General features: G+C 37.3%; 1 protein-coding gene across 1 annotated transcript in view; it reads right to left on the reverse strand.

Annotated features, from left to right (window-relative positions):
* CDIN1 (CDAN1 interacting nuclease 1) overlaps nt 1–18,666 on the reverse strand; it is a 217,189-nt gene that overhangs the window by 83,223 nt on the left and 115,300 nt on the right. Inside the window, exons 9-10 of the mRNA XM_007462504.1 lie at nt 17,785–17,850; nt 17,073–17,178 (exon numbers count right to left, since the gene is read on the reverse strand). Of these exons, the coding sequence (XP_007462566.1) occupies nt 17,073–17,178; nt 17,785–17,850 (172 nt within the window). The remainder of the gene's footprint in view (nt 1–17,072; nt 17,179–17,784; nt 17,851–18,666) is intronic.

An 18,666-nucleotide genomic window follows, 5' to 3' on the forward strand; every position in this document is an offset into this window, starting at 1 on the left:
AGGAAAACCTGTCAGTGTGAAGTAAAATTAATCCATGTAATAGTTAAGTGAAAAGAGGTTTTCACTATTCCTATGTAAAGACTCTACAATGAGAAGTACAACCGCAATGTCAGATATAGGTGTCAATTGAAAATTACATAAAATCCTGAAAGTTAAGGTCTGGGGGTTGGGGGGTGTGGCCACACTTTGGCACAGTGGAGCCTGTATGACTAGGCTCTGGGCAGGCAGATCAGGATCAGGTCTGTCAGTTCTCAGAACACACAAACTTAGAGGTCTAACCTGAATGAGGAACATCAGGAAATTGGAGCTGAAGCCTGGTGGTAACCTAGGTAGGAGATGAAAGTGCTTTGTCAGTACTGGGGACTGGTTTTGAAAGGGTGAAGAAAATAGAAAGGGAAACAATTTCAACAAAGATGTATGATGCTCAGGGTGCTACTGGAAAGTTCAAAGTTTATGCAAGATAGGTAACAGTTTGAAACACTTAAGTACTTCAGGATTTCTGTCTCAATTTTAGGCATGCCACTAAAATACTTATCTTGGACAAAAGTATCTTAATATGGCAGACAGTTATCACATTTGGAAATAATATCACTGAAATACTTGAATACTCTTTTTCCCATATTATGACAAATACATAAAACTGTTTACATTTTGCAAAGTGCAATCTAAATGCTTAGAGAATATTATTCCACTTTATATTTACTAGCTGTGGAGACAGCAAGAAAATCTTTCTGAATAGCTGCTCCTGATTAAAAAGTACTTAGCTTATTACTTTTATATTTTAGAAATTCATTCATGGTAAACATTTTTCTTTCCATCCCCACATCACCATGATTTTGCATTAAGAAATAAAATGGGTAACTAGTCAAAGCTCCTTTTCACAGTACACAATCCTAACATAGAATGCTTTTATACATGACAGAAAATTCTCTTGACAGCTCTCTGGTTTCCACCTAACTCTTCAACCTCTTAACACATGATATACCTCTAAGGCAACGACTTCAAAAGCTACCTAAGATTTACCTGTAGGTACATTAATTTTGCACTGTAGAGGTAATCCTCAAACAAGTGAACTCCAATAAATTGGTTTCTATCACAAAGATGAAGACTGCAAAACATATAACAGCACAGAAACCTCCTAATTTGTTTAGTTTCAGTCTTTCGAGCATTAACAATCTCCATTCCCATTTATCATTTTGAAAAACAAATTCATTTGAATTAAAAGCATGAATTGGTCTAAGTAAAGATTTCAGCTTGATGGTAACTGGAAAAACAAAGCTCGAGAACTTTAAAAAGCAATAACTTATGTTCACTTAAAATTTGTAATATTTCTATAGGGGAGGCAGCATTTCATGTTTGAGGAGTAAGTTTATCTGTGGAGGAGGAGGAGAAAGGCAAAGAGAGCAATGCAATGAGTGTCAGGTACTCTGTCCAGACCTGAGTCCCTCAGTCTTGCAGGAAGGTCAGATCCTTTCAGCATTGTACTGGTGTGTCAAAATATGTCAACAAACCATCATACCACAGGAAGAAGGATGACCTTTCAATTCTTCATGTTCGGGCTGCCTGTGGAGCTTTGGACATGGGGAATGCATGAATGGTTTTCCTAGCTGCTTGACAAATGCAACTCCCGAGGTTTCTTTCAAGTGTGATTGTTAAAAGCCCCGGGTTCTTACATTTTGGTACAACTTTCTCAACCCATATAACTCATGATGGAAACTGACGTTAACTATCAATACTCCAAATAATCAGATTCAATGCAACTAGACTAAAATTACTTTATAAATGTTTAAATGTGAGAGATGAAGGCTAAGAGTCAGTAAATTTAGAAATAATTATATTCACTGTAAGAGTAATACTTGTTCATCAATTCTATAGGTTTTATTAGAGATGTCATTATAACATAGTTGTCTTCTTTCTCTCCCTGTCCATAAAACTAGGTGTTTCTCTACACTCCCCTTCAGGGAAAACCTACTTTGCCTATTTCTACCACAGATATCCCTAAATGAATCTATCTCTGGTCCATCACTTGGACTCCCATCCCATAACCCAGTTGCCTTTGGACATTTCTAATCATCGCAACTGAAGTAATCACTAACCTAGGTTATTTTCCACTCTCAGTTCCTTAACAGCATCATTGTTCTCCCCATGGCCAATATCAAAACCTCAAAGTTTTGAACCTCTGTTCTGCACCGCCCAATACAACAACATTTAGTTACTTGCCAAATTCTTTCTTATCTCTGTAAGTCTACACAGGCTCCTTCCATTTCCACTGCCACCATTATAATTTGGGAATTAATAGAGTGTTTCAATATGGATGACTGGAATAGCAATTGTGTTCCACTTCCCAACTTCTTGCTTCTGTCCACCCTGAGCATTGCTACCAGAATATCTATCCTAAAGTGGCCTGATCATGTCACTCTTCTGTTCAAAAATCTCCCCTGGCTTTCCAGCTCTGTGACCTTGACCTGGGCACTTAACTTTTCTATGCCTCAACTTTCTCATATGAAATGAGGATAAAATACCAGTATCGACTTCATAGGACTATTATGTGGATTGAAGAGGATAATACATATAAGTGCTTAAACCAGTTCCTCGAACATAGTTGGTGCTCAGTGTTGGCTATTTTTGTGATTTATGTACATGTTGTTTCCCTATTAGATTGAATTAAATTCCTTGAAGGCAAAGTTAGGTTTTGCTCATTTTTGTATACTCTGAAATGCATAATATACCGCCTCTACATAGAAGGAACTCAGTATCTACTGAATCCAGTCATGTATCTGTCCTACTACTTAATGGACCACTTTGCTAGAATGTGCTGAATTAGAAATATATAGTGGTAAAAATATTTATTTCGCATTAAACAATGAAAGGCAATTGGGGCTGATCAAGTATTTTGCTCTAGTGTTGAGTTCAATATGGTTTTATATACCTGACCTGTGCACACAACCAATGACTTCATTTTCACCATTTTCATAATCAATATACAGTGCTCTGGAAGTATTACAGCCAAAGCCATCAAGAACAACTGTGACAGCCTCATATTTACAGAAGTTGATGAGCTTTGAATTAAAAAATCCTCTTTTCTAAATAAAGGAATTTTGCATGAATTTTGAATTTATGATCACTTGAAATGAGCTATCAGGGATGCTATAAGACTGAATTTAAAATGGGGATGTGGTGATGATTAGCAAAGTTGCCAGAAACAAAAGGGAAGGAAATGGCAATAAGGAGAAGCAGGAAGGGGTTAACAAGGTACCTTGTTGGTAGAATCTTTATGAGAAAATAAGGGTGAACAAAACACAGGGAGCATCTCAATGTAAGTGATTCAGGAAGGGAAGGGAGTAAAACAAGAAAGTATAATTCACACAAATCATAAAAGTACACTAAGAATATAAAGGAGAGAGCAAGAAAAAGAAAAACACAAGCGAATATAAGTGACATGTTAATGGATAAACAGAATTCATATAGGAGGTCTAATTTTCACAAGAATATGACTTCCAGCATCAGTTAGCAATTAGAGGAAAAGGATGCTTACCATGGCCATTATGTATCCATATATATTTCTGTTTTATGAGAAGAAGAGTATGAGACATGAAAATTTTATGCATGGTTCATTTTCCATACTCCACATGTGTGGGAAGAGAATAAGCAAGGGTAAACTAGGGCAATGCAGCCTCATCACCTATAAAAGTCACCCATCCCAGGAGATTCTTGAATGATACGTAATAGCAGAAGATGGTCAAAAATGGAAAAAATGTGTCTCTTACATATAGAGGGGGAGAAAAGCCATGACTTCTGTGAATGGGGTTCTATCTCACCAAAAGATGGCTAGCTTTATTTTAGTCTAAGAGGCAGCAGAAGCCCTTAGTGAGTGCTATCAGAAGATGACCAAAGAAAGCTGCTTTCTAACAACCATAAGCTTATTATCCACTTTTTGGCCTTAACGATATGAAAAGCCTTCCTTTTGTTGGGCAAAAAGTAGTGACTGAAAATCCCATTCCAACTCTCAGAAGCCTGGGAGAAGGAGAGAATATATGGATGTCTATTGGAAAGAGAGGTATCAAAAGAAATAAACTTGAAGGTTTGCACAGCACTCTCTCATAGTTAATGCTTAAGAAAATTTGTTTAGGATGACAATGAAGTCTAATGCAGCATAAGTAAGATTACAAGGTTAATGTTAAACAAGACAAACTAGTTTATAGTACACTAAATTACGTCTTAAAAACCATAATTGAGAGGACATCTACTTGGATCCAAGATGAGGTAACAGGGACTGTATTTATCCTCCTGCTGGAAATAACTAAAAAGCAAAATAGATAACAACACATAGCAAGCAGTGAGGGACAGTGACCCCTGAACGATGGAAAACAAAAGAAGCGAGCACTTTGATTTCCCCAGCTTGCTGCCTGGAGAGAGTTTCCAGGAGGCAATGTGGGGAGGAAGAACCTTCTCAGAGTTGAGGAGATGGAGCTGGGGCAATGGGAAGACCAGGCAGTTAAAGACTTTGTCATAAAACAAGTCTCAGTAATTTTAAAAGGATTCAAGTCTGTTTCTGACCTCAATGGAATTAAATTAGAAACCAATAACAGAAAGCTATGTGAACAAGTTCCAAATATTTGGGAACAAAACAGCATGCTTCTAAATAGTCTGTGGGTCAAAGAAGAAATAAAAATCAGAAAGTATTTGGAACCAAATAAAATAAAAATACAACATATAACATTTTGTGTAATACAGCTATAGCAGTACTTTGAGGCAAATGTACAACACTAAACTGCCTATATTGGGAAGAAAGAATGGTTTCAAATCAATAACCTCAGGCTTCCACCTTAGGAAACTAGACAAAGAAGATCAAATGAAACTGAAACTAAACAAATAAATAAATAATACAGATTAAAAATCAATGAAAAAGAAAAAAGAAAGCCAACAGGAAAAAGTCAATAAAATGAAATATTGGTTCTTTCAGAAGACCAGTAAAATTGATAAACCTCTAGGCAGACTGATCTGGAAAAGTAGGCAAAATTATCAATATCAGGAATGAAAAAGGTGACATCACTATAGATTCTACAGATATTAAAAGAATATGGGAGTATTTTGAATACGTTTATGCTAATATATTCCACAACTTAAATAAAATGAATAAACTATTTAAAAGACACAAAGTATCAAAGTTCACTCAAGCAAAAAATAGATAACCTGAATCCCTGTATCTATTAAATAAATCAATTTTGTAGTTGAAAATCTTCCCACAAAAGAATAGCCCCAGATCATTTGACTGGGAAATTCTACCCAGTAGTTAATGAAGAAGTGGTAACAATTCTACACAAACTTTCCAGAAAACTGAGGATAAGGGAAGACTTCCCAACTCATACTACAAGGCCACCATTACTCTAATACCAAAACCAGACAAAAAGTTTAGAAGGAGAAGCAAATCACAGACCCATCTCACTCATGAATGCAGATGCAAAAATTCTTAACAAATTTTTAGCAAATCAAATATAACAACATATAAAAAGGATATTGCTTCATGACCAAGTGGGGTTTATCCCAGGATGCAAGGTTGGTATAACATTCAAGAATCAATCACTGTAATTCACCATATTAATCAATTAATTAAAAAATATCCATATGATCATCTTAATAGATGCAGAAAAAACATTTTGACAAAATCCAACACCTATTTTGATAAAAACCCTCAGCAAACTAGGAATAGAGGGAGTTTCCTCAAACCTAAAAGGCATCTACAAAAACCTATAGCTAATATTATTCTTAATGGTAAAAGATTAAATGCCTTTCCCCCAAGACCAGGAACAAGGTGTACACATTCACCACTATTCCCTTTTTTTTTTTTTTTTTTTTTTATTACAACTTCCCTCTTACAAACGACAGAACCAAGTCTCTGAGAGGTTAGGTTACTTGACAAGGAAAGGAAGGAGTTGGGCTTTGAACTAGCGTCACCAACAATACTGGTTTGCCTGTCAAAGCCAGGAAAGTCCCAGGAAAACCAGGACAAGTTGATCACCCTACTTTGAACTGTGCCCAAATGGACTCTCAACCACTGCGCCACCAGGGAAGCCCCACTATTCATCTTTGTATACGAGATTCTACACAGTGCAGTTTAAAAAAAAAAAAAAAACGCATCCAAATTGAAAAAGGAAGCAAACTGTCTTTATTCATAAACAACATGGTTGTCTATACAGAAGATCCTACGGCATCTACCAAATAAGTAAAGTATTAATAAATGAGTTTTACCCACTTGCACAATGCAAGATCAATACACCAAATCAACTGTATTCCTCTGTTTTAACATGATAAATTGGAAAGTGAAACAAAAAAAAATCACTTCCTATAGAATCAAGAAATATAAAACACATAGGGTTCCAAATTGATCTATAAACTCAATGTGATGCCAATCAGAAGTCCAGCAGATTTTTTAGGAATTTATAAGTTGATTCTAAAATTCATATGGTAATGCAAAGGACCAAAAAGAGACAAAAATAACTTGAAAAAGAGAAATGAAGTTGGAGGACTAACACTACCTGTTTTCAAAATTATGTTAATCAATACAGTGTAGAATTACTATAAAGATAGACAAATGGGCCAACAGAACAAAATAGGGAATTCAGAAAAAGGCCCACACATATATGATTAATTGATTTTTGACATATGTGTAAAGGCTATTTAGGGGAGAAAGGATAGGCTTTTCAACAAATGGCTCTGGCACAACTGGATATCCATATCCAAGAAAATAAACTTCAAGCTATACATCACGCCATACATGAAAATTAACTGAAAATGGATGCTAGACCTAAATGTAAATATATAATTATAAATCTTTTAGAAGAAAACAAGGGTAAAATCTCTGTGATTTCTTTAAGTCTTTAAATCTGTAAGACTTCTTAGATATGACATCAAAGGCATAATAAAAGAAAAAATCTGGTAAACTGGACTTCATTAAAATTAAAAACTTCTGATTTTGAAAGCCACTGTTAAGAGAATGAAAAGACAAGCCACAGACTGGAAGACAATATTTCATATCTGACCATATATCTGATAAAGGACTTAAATCCATGATATTTTTTTAAACCTACCAAAACTCAATAATAAGAAAACAATTCAACTAAAAAATGAACCGAAGATTTGAACAGACACTTCTCCAAAGGGGACAAATAGATAAAAATAAACATATGAAAAGATTCTCAATATCATTTGTCATTACAGAAAAACTAAAATCACTTTGAGACACCATTACACAACTATTAGAAAGTTTGAAGTTAAAAAGACTGACTGAAGGGAGCACCTGGAACTCCCATAAACTGCTGATGGGAACATAAAATGGTACAACCACTTTGGAAAACAGTTTAATCATTTTGAAAAAGGTAAAAATCCACTTACCAAATGTCCCAACTATTTTATTCCTATGTATTTGCCCAAGGGAAATGAAACCATACAAGATTTTTACATGACTGTTCATGGAAACTTTATTACTAATAGCCAGAACTAGAAACAACTTAAATGTCTATCCACAAGTGAATGGATAAACAGTGGGACAGCCACACAATTGAATACTTGCCAGCAATGAAAAAAATGAACTCTTGATATGTTCAACAACATGGATGAATAATGAAATAGTCGCATTGAGTAAAAAAAAAAAAAAAAGCCAGACAAAAGAGTATATGCTGAATGATTCCATTTACAGAAAATGTAAACTAATGAACTATCTTTGTCACTATCTTTGTCATGGTGATAATTTTACGAGTTTATACATATGTTAAACTTGTCAAATTATATACTTTAAATATGTGCAGTTTATTGTATGTCAATTATATCTCATTAAAGCTGTTTTTAAAAACACCGTTACTTATTAAAACAGACTTTTTACATGCTTACTTTTTTCTGTACCATATGTAAAAAAACCTCTGATTCTGTAGATTTCAAATACAACAATTTAGGGGTTGTTATGTTCCGGGTGCATAGGTATGTATATCTGACAGGATTTTATATTAATCCTACAGATGTGCATTTTGAATATACAATAAGGAGAGCAACAGAGAACGTCTGGCCCATTTTCTTGAACCACATGAAGGTGAATATCTACACCTCATATGCTGGAGAGGTTTTTAGCTTCAGCTTAGCAAACCCATTAAGTGAGCGGTTCCCAACCTTTTTGGCACCAGGGACCGGTTTCGTGGAAGACAATTTTTCCAAGGACCAGGGTTGCGGGGGGGATGGTTTTGGGATGATTCGAGTGCATTACATTTATTGAGCACTTTATTTCTATTACTATTACATTGCAATATATAATGAAATAATTATACACTTCACCATAATGCTAACAGGAGGCAGAGCTCAGGTGGTAATGCGAGTGATGGGGAGCGGCTGTAAATACAGATGAAGCTTCACTCGCTTGCTCGCCCGCAGCACCTCCTGCTGCTTACCTCCTAACAGGTCACGGACCGGTACTGGTCCATGGCCCAGGCGTTGGGGATCCCTGCATTAAGTGACAGAGTAAGTAGCCTCTTATAACAGATTTATCACTATGACTGACATTAAGCTGCATGGTGGAGCAGAAAGAACACAGGTATGAGTTCAGAGGGAGACCTGGGTTCAGGTTCTGTCTTTGCAATTTACTGCCTCAGCCTCAAAGGCAGAGGCCAGATGCCAAGTGACGAACAAGTGTCTGTGAAGTGTTTGCTGATCTGAACCAGTATTCCTCAATAAAACTCTTCTTTTTCTCATGAAGACTCTATGTAGGAGCACCTAGGCTAGGAATGCTGGGGCTAGCTGGCAAATGAAGGCCATGTAAAGAAGTGGACTTCAACTCGATGCAGGTCAACGTCATCATCAGAAGTTTTCAAAACGAAACAAGAAAAAACCTCCTAAGGTCCAGGCTCCACCACACACCAATTAAATCAGTTCTCCAGGGATGAATCTCACATCAATATTTTAAAAGTTCCAACCATGTGATTTTAATACATGTGAAGTTTGAGAATCACTGCCCTAAACCCCAAGCAATTTCAACCTGATCTCCATTATTCCAAAATTACTTTCAAAAATGAACTCTGTATCCTTGGGCTCCTGACTCTAACTGTGCTCCTGAGTCACTTCCTTTATTTTTCTCTTACTCTCTCTGGACAATCATAACGGTTGTGTTTCCATCCTTAGAATGGACACCCAATCATTTGCTTCTTGGTTTGATTTGTGGTAATACTTCTGAAACATATGCGATTCATATTAACTCTATCATAATAGCTCAGCAAGAAGAGTTATGCTTTCAACAATCCTTTGGTCCCCTGGAATTGGGAAACTGGTCAATAGGCACCATCCCTCCCCAACTAAAAAAAATCTTGTATATGCTTGAAGGTAATATCAGATAGACATCTTTCTGAGAAACTGTGATTCACTGACATTTCCTTTTAAGCCTATTTTCTTTCCCTTTAATCCATGATTAACTCATTCCAGTTTTCTCAACCACTATCTCTTTATTGCAAATACCACTTCAACGGCCTAAGACAACATTTCTATTCCTCATTCAATTTTGTATTTAAAGTCAACATTGAAAACAATTAACAATGGCAGAAAATATGAATTCTGTGGTGGGCAAAGTTCTTGCTATTCATACTCCAAATACAGAAAAAAATGGTACTTAACCATTATGAGAACTCATAAAACTACTATCTAGACAGAAGACACTTCCTTCATCCTTTTAAAATATTTCTAGGTCACTCCAGCTAATAACAGTGTCAAGTATTTCTCTGGAACAATGAGACATCGGTATCTCACAACCAGAACCACTATAAGAGATGGAAAAGCAAATTATTATATTTTTACCTTCAGAGAGGCCCTCTCCAGTGCATTTGCTAATTATTAGTCAATCTGTCTCTTGTTGCTGGTGATGACTGCTTGTTAGTATATGGCAGCAGTGCCTTCTGAGGCTGCTGTAATTGAAGGTTTGCAAGAGCTTCTATAGCTGAGGCACATTCTCCAACCTAAGACAGATGTGATCAGCCTTGTTGTTAACAAGACTGAAATAACTGGAAATCTGTGATTTGGCTAATTGCAGGCTTCCTGGAAGTATCTTTATACAGGAAAAACTTCTGGACATCCTCTGAAAAATACCTTCCTTAACTCTAACTGCTTGGCAGCCCCATTCTAAATGCCTCGCCTCTCAAGTTAGCACAGCTCAGAGAAACCCAGAGAAAGCAATCACTAAACCACTGAGTAAATAACCAATCTTTAAAAAATACTTAGAGGTAAGAACTAAAGTCAAATCGATTCTTGTGGTAGAAGGTATTAGCTTACCATTGCCTCTAGGAGGGTAGACTCTCTGGAGCCAAAGGTTCAAAAATCCCACAGATGGAACTCAGCTCTTCATCTTTTCAGTGAGACATCAATGTGATCAAGCCCATATTGCCTCTGGTGCTCATCTCCCCTCATATCCTAACATCAGCACAAGAAATGACTTTGGAAGACAAATATACTTGCTTCCTTCGATACCTTTAGTCCCAGTCAAGAGGGGTCCATGGCCTGGACCCAAACTTTAGAGGATTCTGCTCTGGCCTCTTCTGGTTGTACCGCAGCCCATGGCGTGAGGAGTCTGCAGAGCACAGGGGACATCTTCACCTGATGTCTGTTCCCTCCAATACCTTTCTAAGTCACACTCCATGTTACCAGGGACCTCAGAACTTCCTGATCAAATAGACCTGAGACCACTCTCAGGGCCTGCCTGTTTGATAAGAGGGAAGACCACCATTGTGTGCACCTCTGGCCTGAGAGATGACCAAGGGCAGAGGTTTGTGGGAAGGTATCAATACATGGAGCTTGGATGTACAGGCTAGGCTGTGCTTAAAACCTTCCCAGGTGTAGGACAGAGCCAAAGGTGATAAGAAAAGGGAGATGGGCTGTGCAGTGGCAGCACCTATTCCTACACTGACATATGCAGCCTGGATCTCCAAGAAGTGCAGGAATTCTTAATGCAAATCTGAACTCCCAGATCTTCATGCAGGATAAAACATATTTTATTTACTGTCTGTTAACTTGATACACAGCCTTAAATATTTGGGCACATTGTATATAGGCCTCCAATCACACTCTTGTCCCAGGCCCCCAAGTGTTAAGGTGGGCCCAGTTTTACACAACCCTAAAGAAACTAGAGAATAGCTTCTGCTCAGGAGTTTCAAGGCATTCCACGTCAAATATCAAAATAGAGACCTTGCTAAAGTTTTGTGAAAGCAAATAATCAATATAAGATTAAAACTACTTGCCTAAAAAACTTCATAAAATGCATTTGCCACTTATCGGTTATTTTCTATTTTAAAACTCGTATGTAAATAAACATGCTATATTTCATGATATAGATCTGCAATAGTCTATATATCTGAGAAGTCTATAAAAGTTCTCTAGAAAAATGAGGCATTTTTCTCACTGTCCTTAGAGTGGCATTCTCAAAGAAAAAATTTTGGTCTTATTGTGTTTTAATGTCACAATGTCTAACAAAATCCTTAATGGTTGATTCAAAATGTTGTTGTCTGTTATGCATCAGGAAATCCATTCATATATTTATTTGTTCAATAAATATCTACTGATCACCTACTGGCACCTATGTGCCAGGCATTCCACCAGCTTCTGGGCATTTGATGTTGGATAAAACAAATAGGTAAGACGTAACTCAATATATTAACTGGGGGAGAGTGGCAAGTAAACAGGCAATTACAATATTTGACAAATGCTATGAACTTATTAGAAGAACACAGGAGGGGCACTGAACACAATCATGAACTGCAGGAAGGTTTCACAAAGAGATGTCAGTCAAGCTGAGTGCTGAAGTTAGCCGAGTAGGAGTTTGTCTGGCAAAGAAGGAAATTAAAACATCTACTCAGAAGACTTCTAAATTCTATCAGACAGTGATACACAGGAAAAAGAGACAGAGCAGAGTATATCTGTTGACTGCCAAGCACTGTGAAAGTGCTTTATATGTACTAAATAACTGCTCTGCACAACAATATGGTGACGAAGGTGTTATCAACCTCATTGTGTCGAAGAAAAAACAAAGGCTCAGGGACCTTAAGCAAGTTGCTCCCAGTCATGGGACCAGAGAGTGGCACAGCCTGGATTCAAACCCAGGAACAGGATAGGTTCCTCCCATTACATCAAGGATCACTAAACTGGAAAATCATGCTCAAACAAAACTTTGCCTTATTCTTTCCAGTCAGTAAGCTTAGATCTTCTTTGAGAGAAGGAGAGAGGTATATCTACCAAGTGCACTTTTGTTTTAAATAGATTCCACTGATGACAGTGTGTCAGAATGTGCCCAGAATGGCAGATGACAGGGCTGAACTTAACAGCTGAGATTTCCATGTTCTTGACTCAGGGCTGCTGGGCGTTGTTCATGCGCTGTATGGTTGCATGTGGTTCTTTGTAATTTAGAGTCATCAGTATTTTCATCCAAACAGACTCACTTTATCTCCAACCACTAAAGTGAGCACAGGGTGTCTGCTCCTGCTTCTTTGAAAGGCCACAAGTTAGAACCCATGTATATTCTGGCCTCACCTTGTAGAATTAGTTTCTTCTTTACCTGTCACCATCTCAATAAGAAAATAAACTTAGTAAATGTAGGTCAAATTGTCAAAGAACCCACCTTTTGACTAGACAAGTAGGACGAGAAGGTATTTTTTGTTTCCAACTGCATAAGGAAATACTTTTTTTATACAATTTGTATATATATAGCCCTAAGTATATGAGATATATATACAGATATATGTAAATATATATGCATTTTCTATACAATTGTATACATAGCCCTATATAATTTGGGGCTATGTTATGGTTCAAATGCTGCTTCTCAGAGGCATTCTTTTAACCCCACAGAACTGGAAGAGTTCTGAGGAGTACTTTAATCAGGATCGTACCTGGGATGAGGGCCCACTTGCCGAAAAGGCAGCTTATGTTCTGTACTCAATATCTGATTTTAGGGAAGGTGACTACATTGCAAAATTTAAACTTGTTTGAGGTTAATTAAGCTGGAGAAAATTCTTGAAGCTTTGATTACAAAGGAATGAACTGTACCCTACGTGTAGTAATTAGAAATAGCAATATAAAAGGTAAAGCTCTTTCAAACCAAGTAAATTGGTGTTTGTATAAATGTTTCCAACTACTGTCTATTCATTCACTCAGGAGTAAGTATTATGTTTTTTTTTTTTTTTTTTTTTTTTTTTTTTGCGGTACGCAGGCTTCTCACTGTTGTGGCCTCTCCCGTTGCGGAGCACAGGCTCCGGACGTGCAGGCTTGGTGGCCGTGGCTCACGGTCCCAGCTGCTCCGTGGCATATGGGATCTTCCCGAACCGGGGCATGAACCCATGTCCCCTGCAATAGGCAGGCGGACTCTCAACCACTGCACCACCAGGGAAGCCCGGAGTAAGTATTATGAAGAAAAGTAAAGCCAAGTGAGAAGAGAGGATGACTGACGGTGATGCCTTCTAGACTGGATGGTTAGGGAAGACCCCCCTGAGGAGGGGAAATTTGAGCAGACACCTGAATGTCATAAAGGGCAGGCTATGTGGAGATCCAAGTGAAGACAGTTCCAAGCAGAAGGATTAGCCAGAGTGAGGGTGTTGAAGCGGAAACAAGCAGTGTAGATTCAGGGAAGACAGAGAAAGCCAGCATGGCCAAGGAAGTATAAGAGACAGAGAGAACCTTAGGTGAGGGGAGAGGGGCAGGTGCGGACAGAATTGGGGTTGGTGAGAGGCAGATCATGCGGGGCTCTGAATGTCACGGTAAAGAGTTTGGATTTTATTTTAAATGTGGTGGGAAGTGACCCAATCTGATTTATGTTTTCCAAGAGTCAATTTGGCTGGGGTATGAAACACTGACCACAGGAGTGCAAGGAGACCAGTTTGGAAGCTACAGGAATAGTCCAGGAGATGCTTACAGACACTGAGGCGGCAGCAGGTGGGGTGGTGATACAAGGCACAATTTGAGACGTGGTGAAGGTAGGGCTGAATGGACTTGCTGATGGATTGGTGATGATACTCGGCGTTGAGGATTTGGAGATATTGTGGTGCCACTAGTTGAGCTTGGGAAGAAATGGGGGAGTAACAAGCTTGAGGAAGAAAGTCAAGGGTTTAATTTTGGACATGTAAAGTCTAAGATACCTATTAGATAACCAGGAGGAGATACGGAGTAGCCAGCTGGAGAGATGAACAAATGTATACTCAGGGGGAATCTTAGGGCTGAGGGTAAAAACTAGGAGATGGCAGCATAGAGATGGAATATAAAGCCACAGTCTCTGGTGAGATCTTCCAGGGAACACCCAGGAAGAATGTAGACAGAAGAGGGAGGAGGGGTGAGCCCTGAGTTCCAGGGCCTTCCATCCTAGAGCCGGGAAGAGGAAGAAGAGATAGCAAAGGAGACAGAGTACGTTGCTGGCGTGTGGGGAAGAAACCCAGAAGAATATCTTTTGGAAGCCATAAAAAGAGCATGTTTTAATAAAGAGGGAAGATGTGATTGGGAGCTGCTGAAAGGCTGAGTAAGAATACTAAGTTACATAAAAAGAAAACTCTTAGAGAAATATTAAACTAAAATATAGGGGCTCTGTAGTTATTTATGTGGAAAAACAGGCTTAGACAAGATTATGATTCCACAAACATTGAACAGTCTTATCATAAAATCCAATGTTTAATCTAAAAATAATGTGACAATTCTTTCATTTCATGTCTGTAAGTCAAATAATTATGCTGTATACCTTAAACTTACATTGTGCTGTATAGCAATTGTATCTCAATAAAACTAGAAGAAAAATAGTGTGACACTAGAAAACAGTTCTTATGTTGACTAGAGGCTTATCATACAAATAAAGCAATTAACCCAAATGACAACCAACAGCCTCCTTGAAAGGCTACCTATAGGTGGGAAAGATTTCTTCCTACTCTGATGAATTTTAGCTAATGCTGTGTGAGTTGTGTTGAGGCAAAATATAAAAAAAGTAGGATCCCAAACTTTCATGACTGCGCTAAGTTCTCCTTCTGTCAAAGTGCCTCATCACTGATAAGTCTGTATCGGTATTACAACCAAAATTCTATATCCAAGTAAATGCCTCTATGTTCCATATTGAATGTCAGCATGATCTGCATTTCTTGGCCTCTCTGCAGACATTTTGTGAACTAGTGACTTTTGTGCAGAGCATTCCCCCCTTGAATGATCTGGAACATTCAAAACTAAGGCTGGCTTTCCCTTACCACACAACATGCCCTAAATGAACTATGTCCACTTAGCTGGTATACATTCAAACAATGTGCTTAGGAAATGTAAGTCAATAGTAGTGTAAATAAAACATCATTAAAATTTAAAACAGCAGCAGGCAACAAAATAATCCAAAATCCAGTCCAAGTCAAACTATTAAGTTATCCATTGCTCAAATGCCCCTCCAGCCATGTGAATAATCCATAGGTCTACCATACACGTGACTTGATTATTTAACCAGCCTCTAAAATGGGGAGGGCTAAGCACAGAGTAGACATTCAAACAACAGTTGAGTTGTTTTAGAATGAAGATGTGCCTTTGGAATTTTCAAGTAAGCTCTACTATTTGGGATTCAAATTCTAATTGTTTCTCATAAAAGGCTTGATCAGTGCCAAAGTGGGGAGACAGTCTCAATGCATAATGATTGAGCTTACCAGTTTTTTAAAAATCCCTTAGCAACCTAAACTTATGCAATTTAATTTTCTTGTCATTGCTTTCCCTATAATATCAAAAATGATACTTTCTTTACTATTTCAAACTCATCATAAAATTGCTAAAAATCTGAAATTCAATTTGTCACATTACTGCTGATTTGAATAATGGCTGAATAAAAGACAGGAAACGCTGAAGCAGCATTGATTTCTAAAACATTTTGCACTTTCCTCCTCCATCCCTGTAAAGTAAAGCTCGGATGCTATGCACAATTACACAAGAAAATCAAGAAAGCCATTACATTTAGCATTTTGTCATGATCATTGTTACCATGGCAAAAAGTGGGCTTAGTTTAGCACATCTGCTACGGGAGAGGTCCACTGGACTTTTGTAAAGCTGAGTAACAATATAATGCCAAATTCTGTAGGCTGTCACTGTTTTTTTCCAGGGTAAGACTACTGTCCACAGATGCTACTGTCTCTCTCCTTAATGATCGGACCAACGTCATCTTATTATTGTATTCTTACAGTTGGCCAGTGACTGAGGAACACAGTTAATCTAGAAAGGTTACCCCTTGACCCACCTTCTGATCTAAGGGGTGAAATATATGTGGTGTGAAAGCTTGGGACTCCAATAATAGCAAAGGCCAAAGTTTCAACAGTTGTACTGTAAATTACAATAGAGTTGTGCTAAAAGTAGCACAGATTTAGACATGAGAAAGACAATGCATGATAACTAGTTGTACCCATAGTTACATTTTCTCTGAGTATCAGTTTAGTTGTCTGTAAAATGGGAATAAAAGTAACTTTCTTGTGAGTATCAACTGAGATAATCTGCAAGCCCAGACACATGGTGGGTACTCAGTAATATGGCATCCTCCCCCCTCCTCCAACACCATCCTTTTCTTAACCACTGAGATCTCCATGCCTTTGGGAATGTTGGTTGAAGCTGGTAGGTAAACTATTTTCTACCAGTGGAAGGTAATTTGTTTTGATCTTTCATATCGTTTGGATACTTTCCTCAGAGAGCTGAGGATAAAATATTTTTTAAAGATCTGACAGAAAGCATAACTTCCACATCAAGAGGATAAAAGTCAGTGTCAATATCATAATATATATCACATCCTATTTTTCATATTTTAAGTGACACCAATATCATCACTGTAAAATGGAAAATGGCGTCTACACTAATTTTGACATTATGCAGAGATTTTTCGTTTTAAAAATTGAAGCTACATTATGAAAGCAAAGAAGCTGAAATTACCTGAAATGAATACATTAATCAAGCCTCGGTATTTACTAGAAACAAAGGCTACTAGCATTTTTACCAGCTAAACAAAATATTTTTTTCTAATGAGATTTCTGCTGAGTATCATTTATCTTAAGAGAAAAATAATGGGGGCTTACCTATTCCAGTAGCTCCAGAACTGGTCATGCAGGTAGGCATGGTGGCTACATTCATCACCAAATGAGGCTTTGCTTTCAATCCAGTGAATTATGTGCCCTTCTACAGCTAAGGGACAAAGCATTACTAATATAGAGCAAAGGGAAGGGAAAATTGAAAATTTTGAACTCTGTCTGGGTCTCTCTATGCTTCACATTCGTGAACAGAGTCTTAGCCCTCACCATCATCTATGGATGTAATTATAAAACAACACATCGTATACGTTCGTAACAGAGAACGTTTATGCTACAATCACATCCCTTTTATTTTCGTCATTTACAAAAGTCTCTCTCCTGTTCTGAAACTGCCTGTATAAGTTGACAAGTAATGTGAAAGCAAACCAAGTGAGCCTGGCTTTTCAATAGAACCCTATGTTAAAAATTCGGTACTTAGAGAAATGACTTGAAAATGGTAACCAAAATGTCTTTAGAACACGTTTATTTCTCAAATATACGTAAAAGTTTTTAAGGCATAGGTTTCTTCTAAACCTATAATTTTCTGCTATTTTAAAATAATCTTTTGCAATTATTTCACACTTTTAGATACAAAATTATCAAGCTAATCTAGATTCTCTGGTAACATTTGCTAATAACATTAACACAATTTTTCAAAGCTATGGGAAAAACACATCCCTTTTCTCTATAAACAAATGCATAGCAGAGTTTAAGGACTTACCAACGGGTACTTGTAAAATAAAGTCTGGTGTTTTGTCATAACCCTTTGCACGGAGCTGATCTTCATCTACAGGATGAACAAATACTATTACTTATCACAGTATTCCATTAACAAGACAGCAATATAATTGCTTTTCTTTCTTAAAAATGTGTAAAAATTACTAATGCAGTCATACATATCATTCTTATATATGCAATGCTGTGTCGGAATAAATGAACTTTCATAACAAACTGGAAGCATAGATATAAAAATGCCTCTTTGTCCCTTCTGCATTTTTATGTCTTTATTATAAACATCATTAATTCAAGCTGTCATATGCTACCTTTCTTATAATTGAAGATACTCAAAATAATGAAGTATACTTACTGATTAAAAGAAAAGGCTTCTACCACCATGAATATCACTAATGTTACCAAGCCAATATTGACATTGGCCTTTACAATTATAAAACAAATCCTTTCATTAAAGCAATTAAGAAAGTTTAGTTTCAATTAGTGAAACTATTCCTACATACAAGAATATAAGAAAGAGACAAGGACAGTGAGATCCCCGCAGAGAATTAATTACCCTGCTTAATACCTTTGGTCGGCTATTGTTTCTGGCATTTACCAAAGTTTTACAACTAACAATATGTAATTCTGAAAAGCAAATAGGCTTTTAGATTTTTTTCTAAGTAAGTTCGATTTCTTGATCCTCTGTAAATATCAATGAGCCATTCAGGAGGAAAGGAGGCAGGAAAACAGAGTGCTTGACAAAGTTGGAAAAAACTACCTAGGTGCTTGGTTAAAAAAAAAAAGTCCTCCAATATTTTCTAAACGCTGTCCTTGACTTCTAAAGGCATTACAATGTGATTCTGAAATGAGCAGTTCTCTGTTAGATTTT

Source organism: Lipotes vexillifer, unplaced genomic scaffold (genome assembly GCF_000442215.2).
Source record: "Lipotes vexillifer unplaced genomic scaffold, Lipotes_vexillifer_v1.1 scaffold164, whole genome shotgun sequence".
Taxonomy (NCBI): Eukaryota; Metazoa; Chordata; class Mammalia; order Artiodactyla; family Lipotidae; genus Lipotes; species Lipotes vexillifer.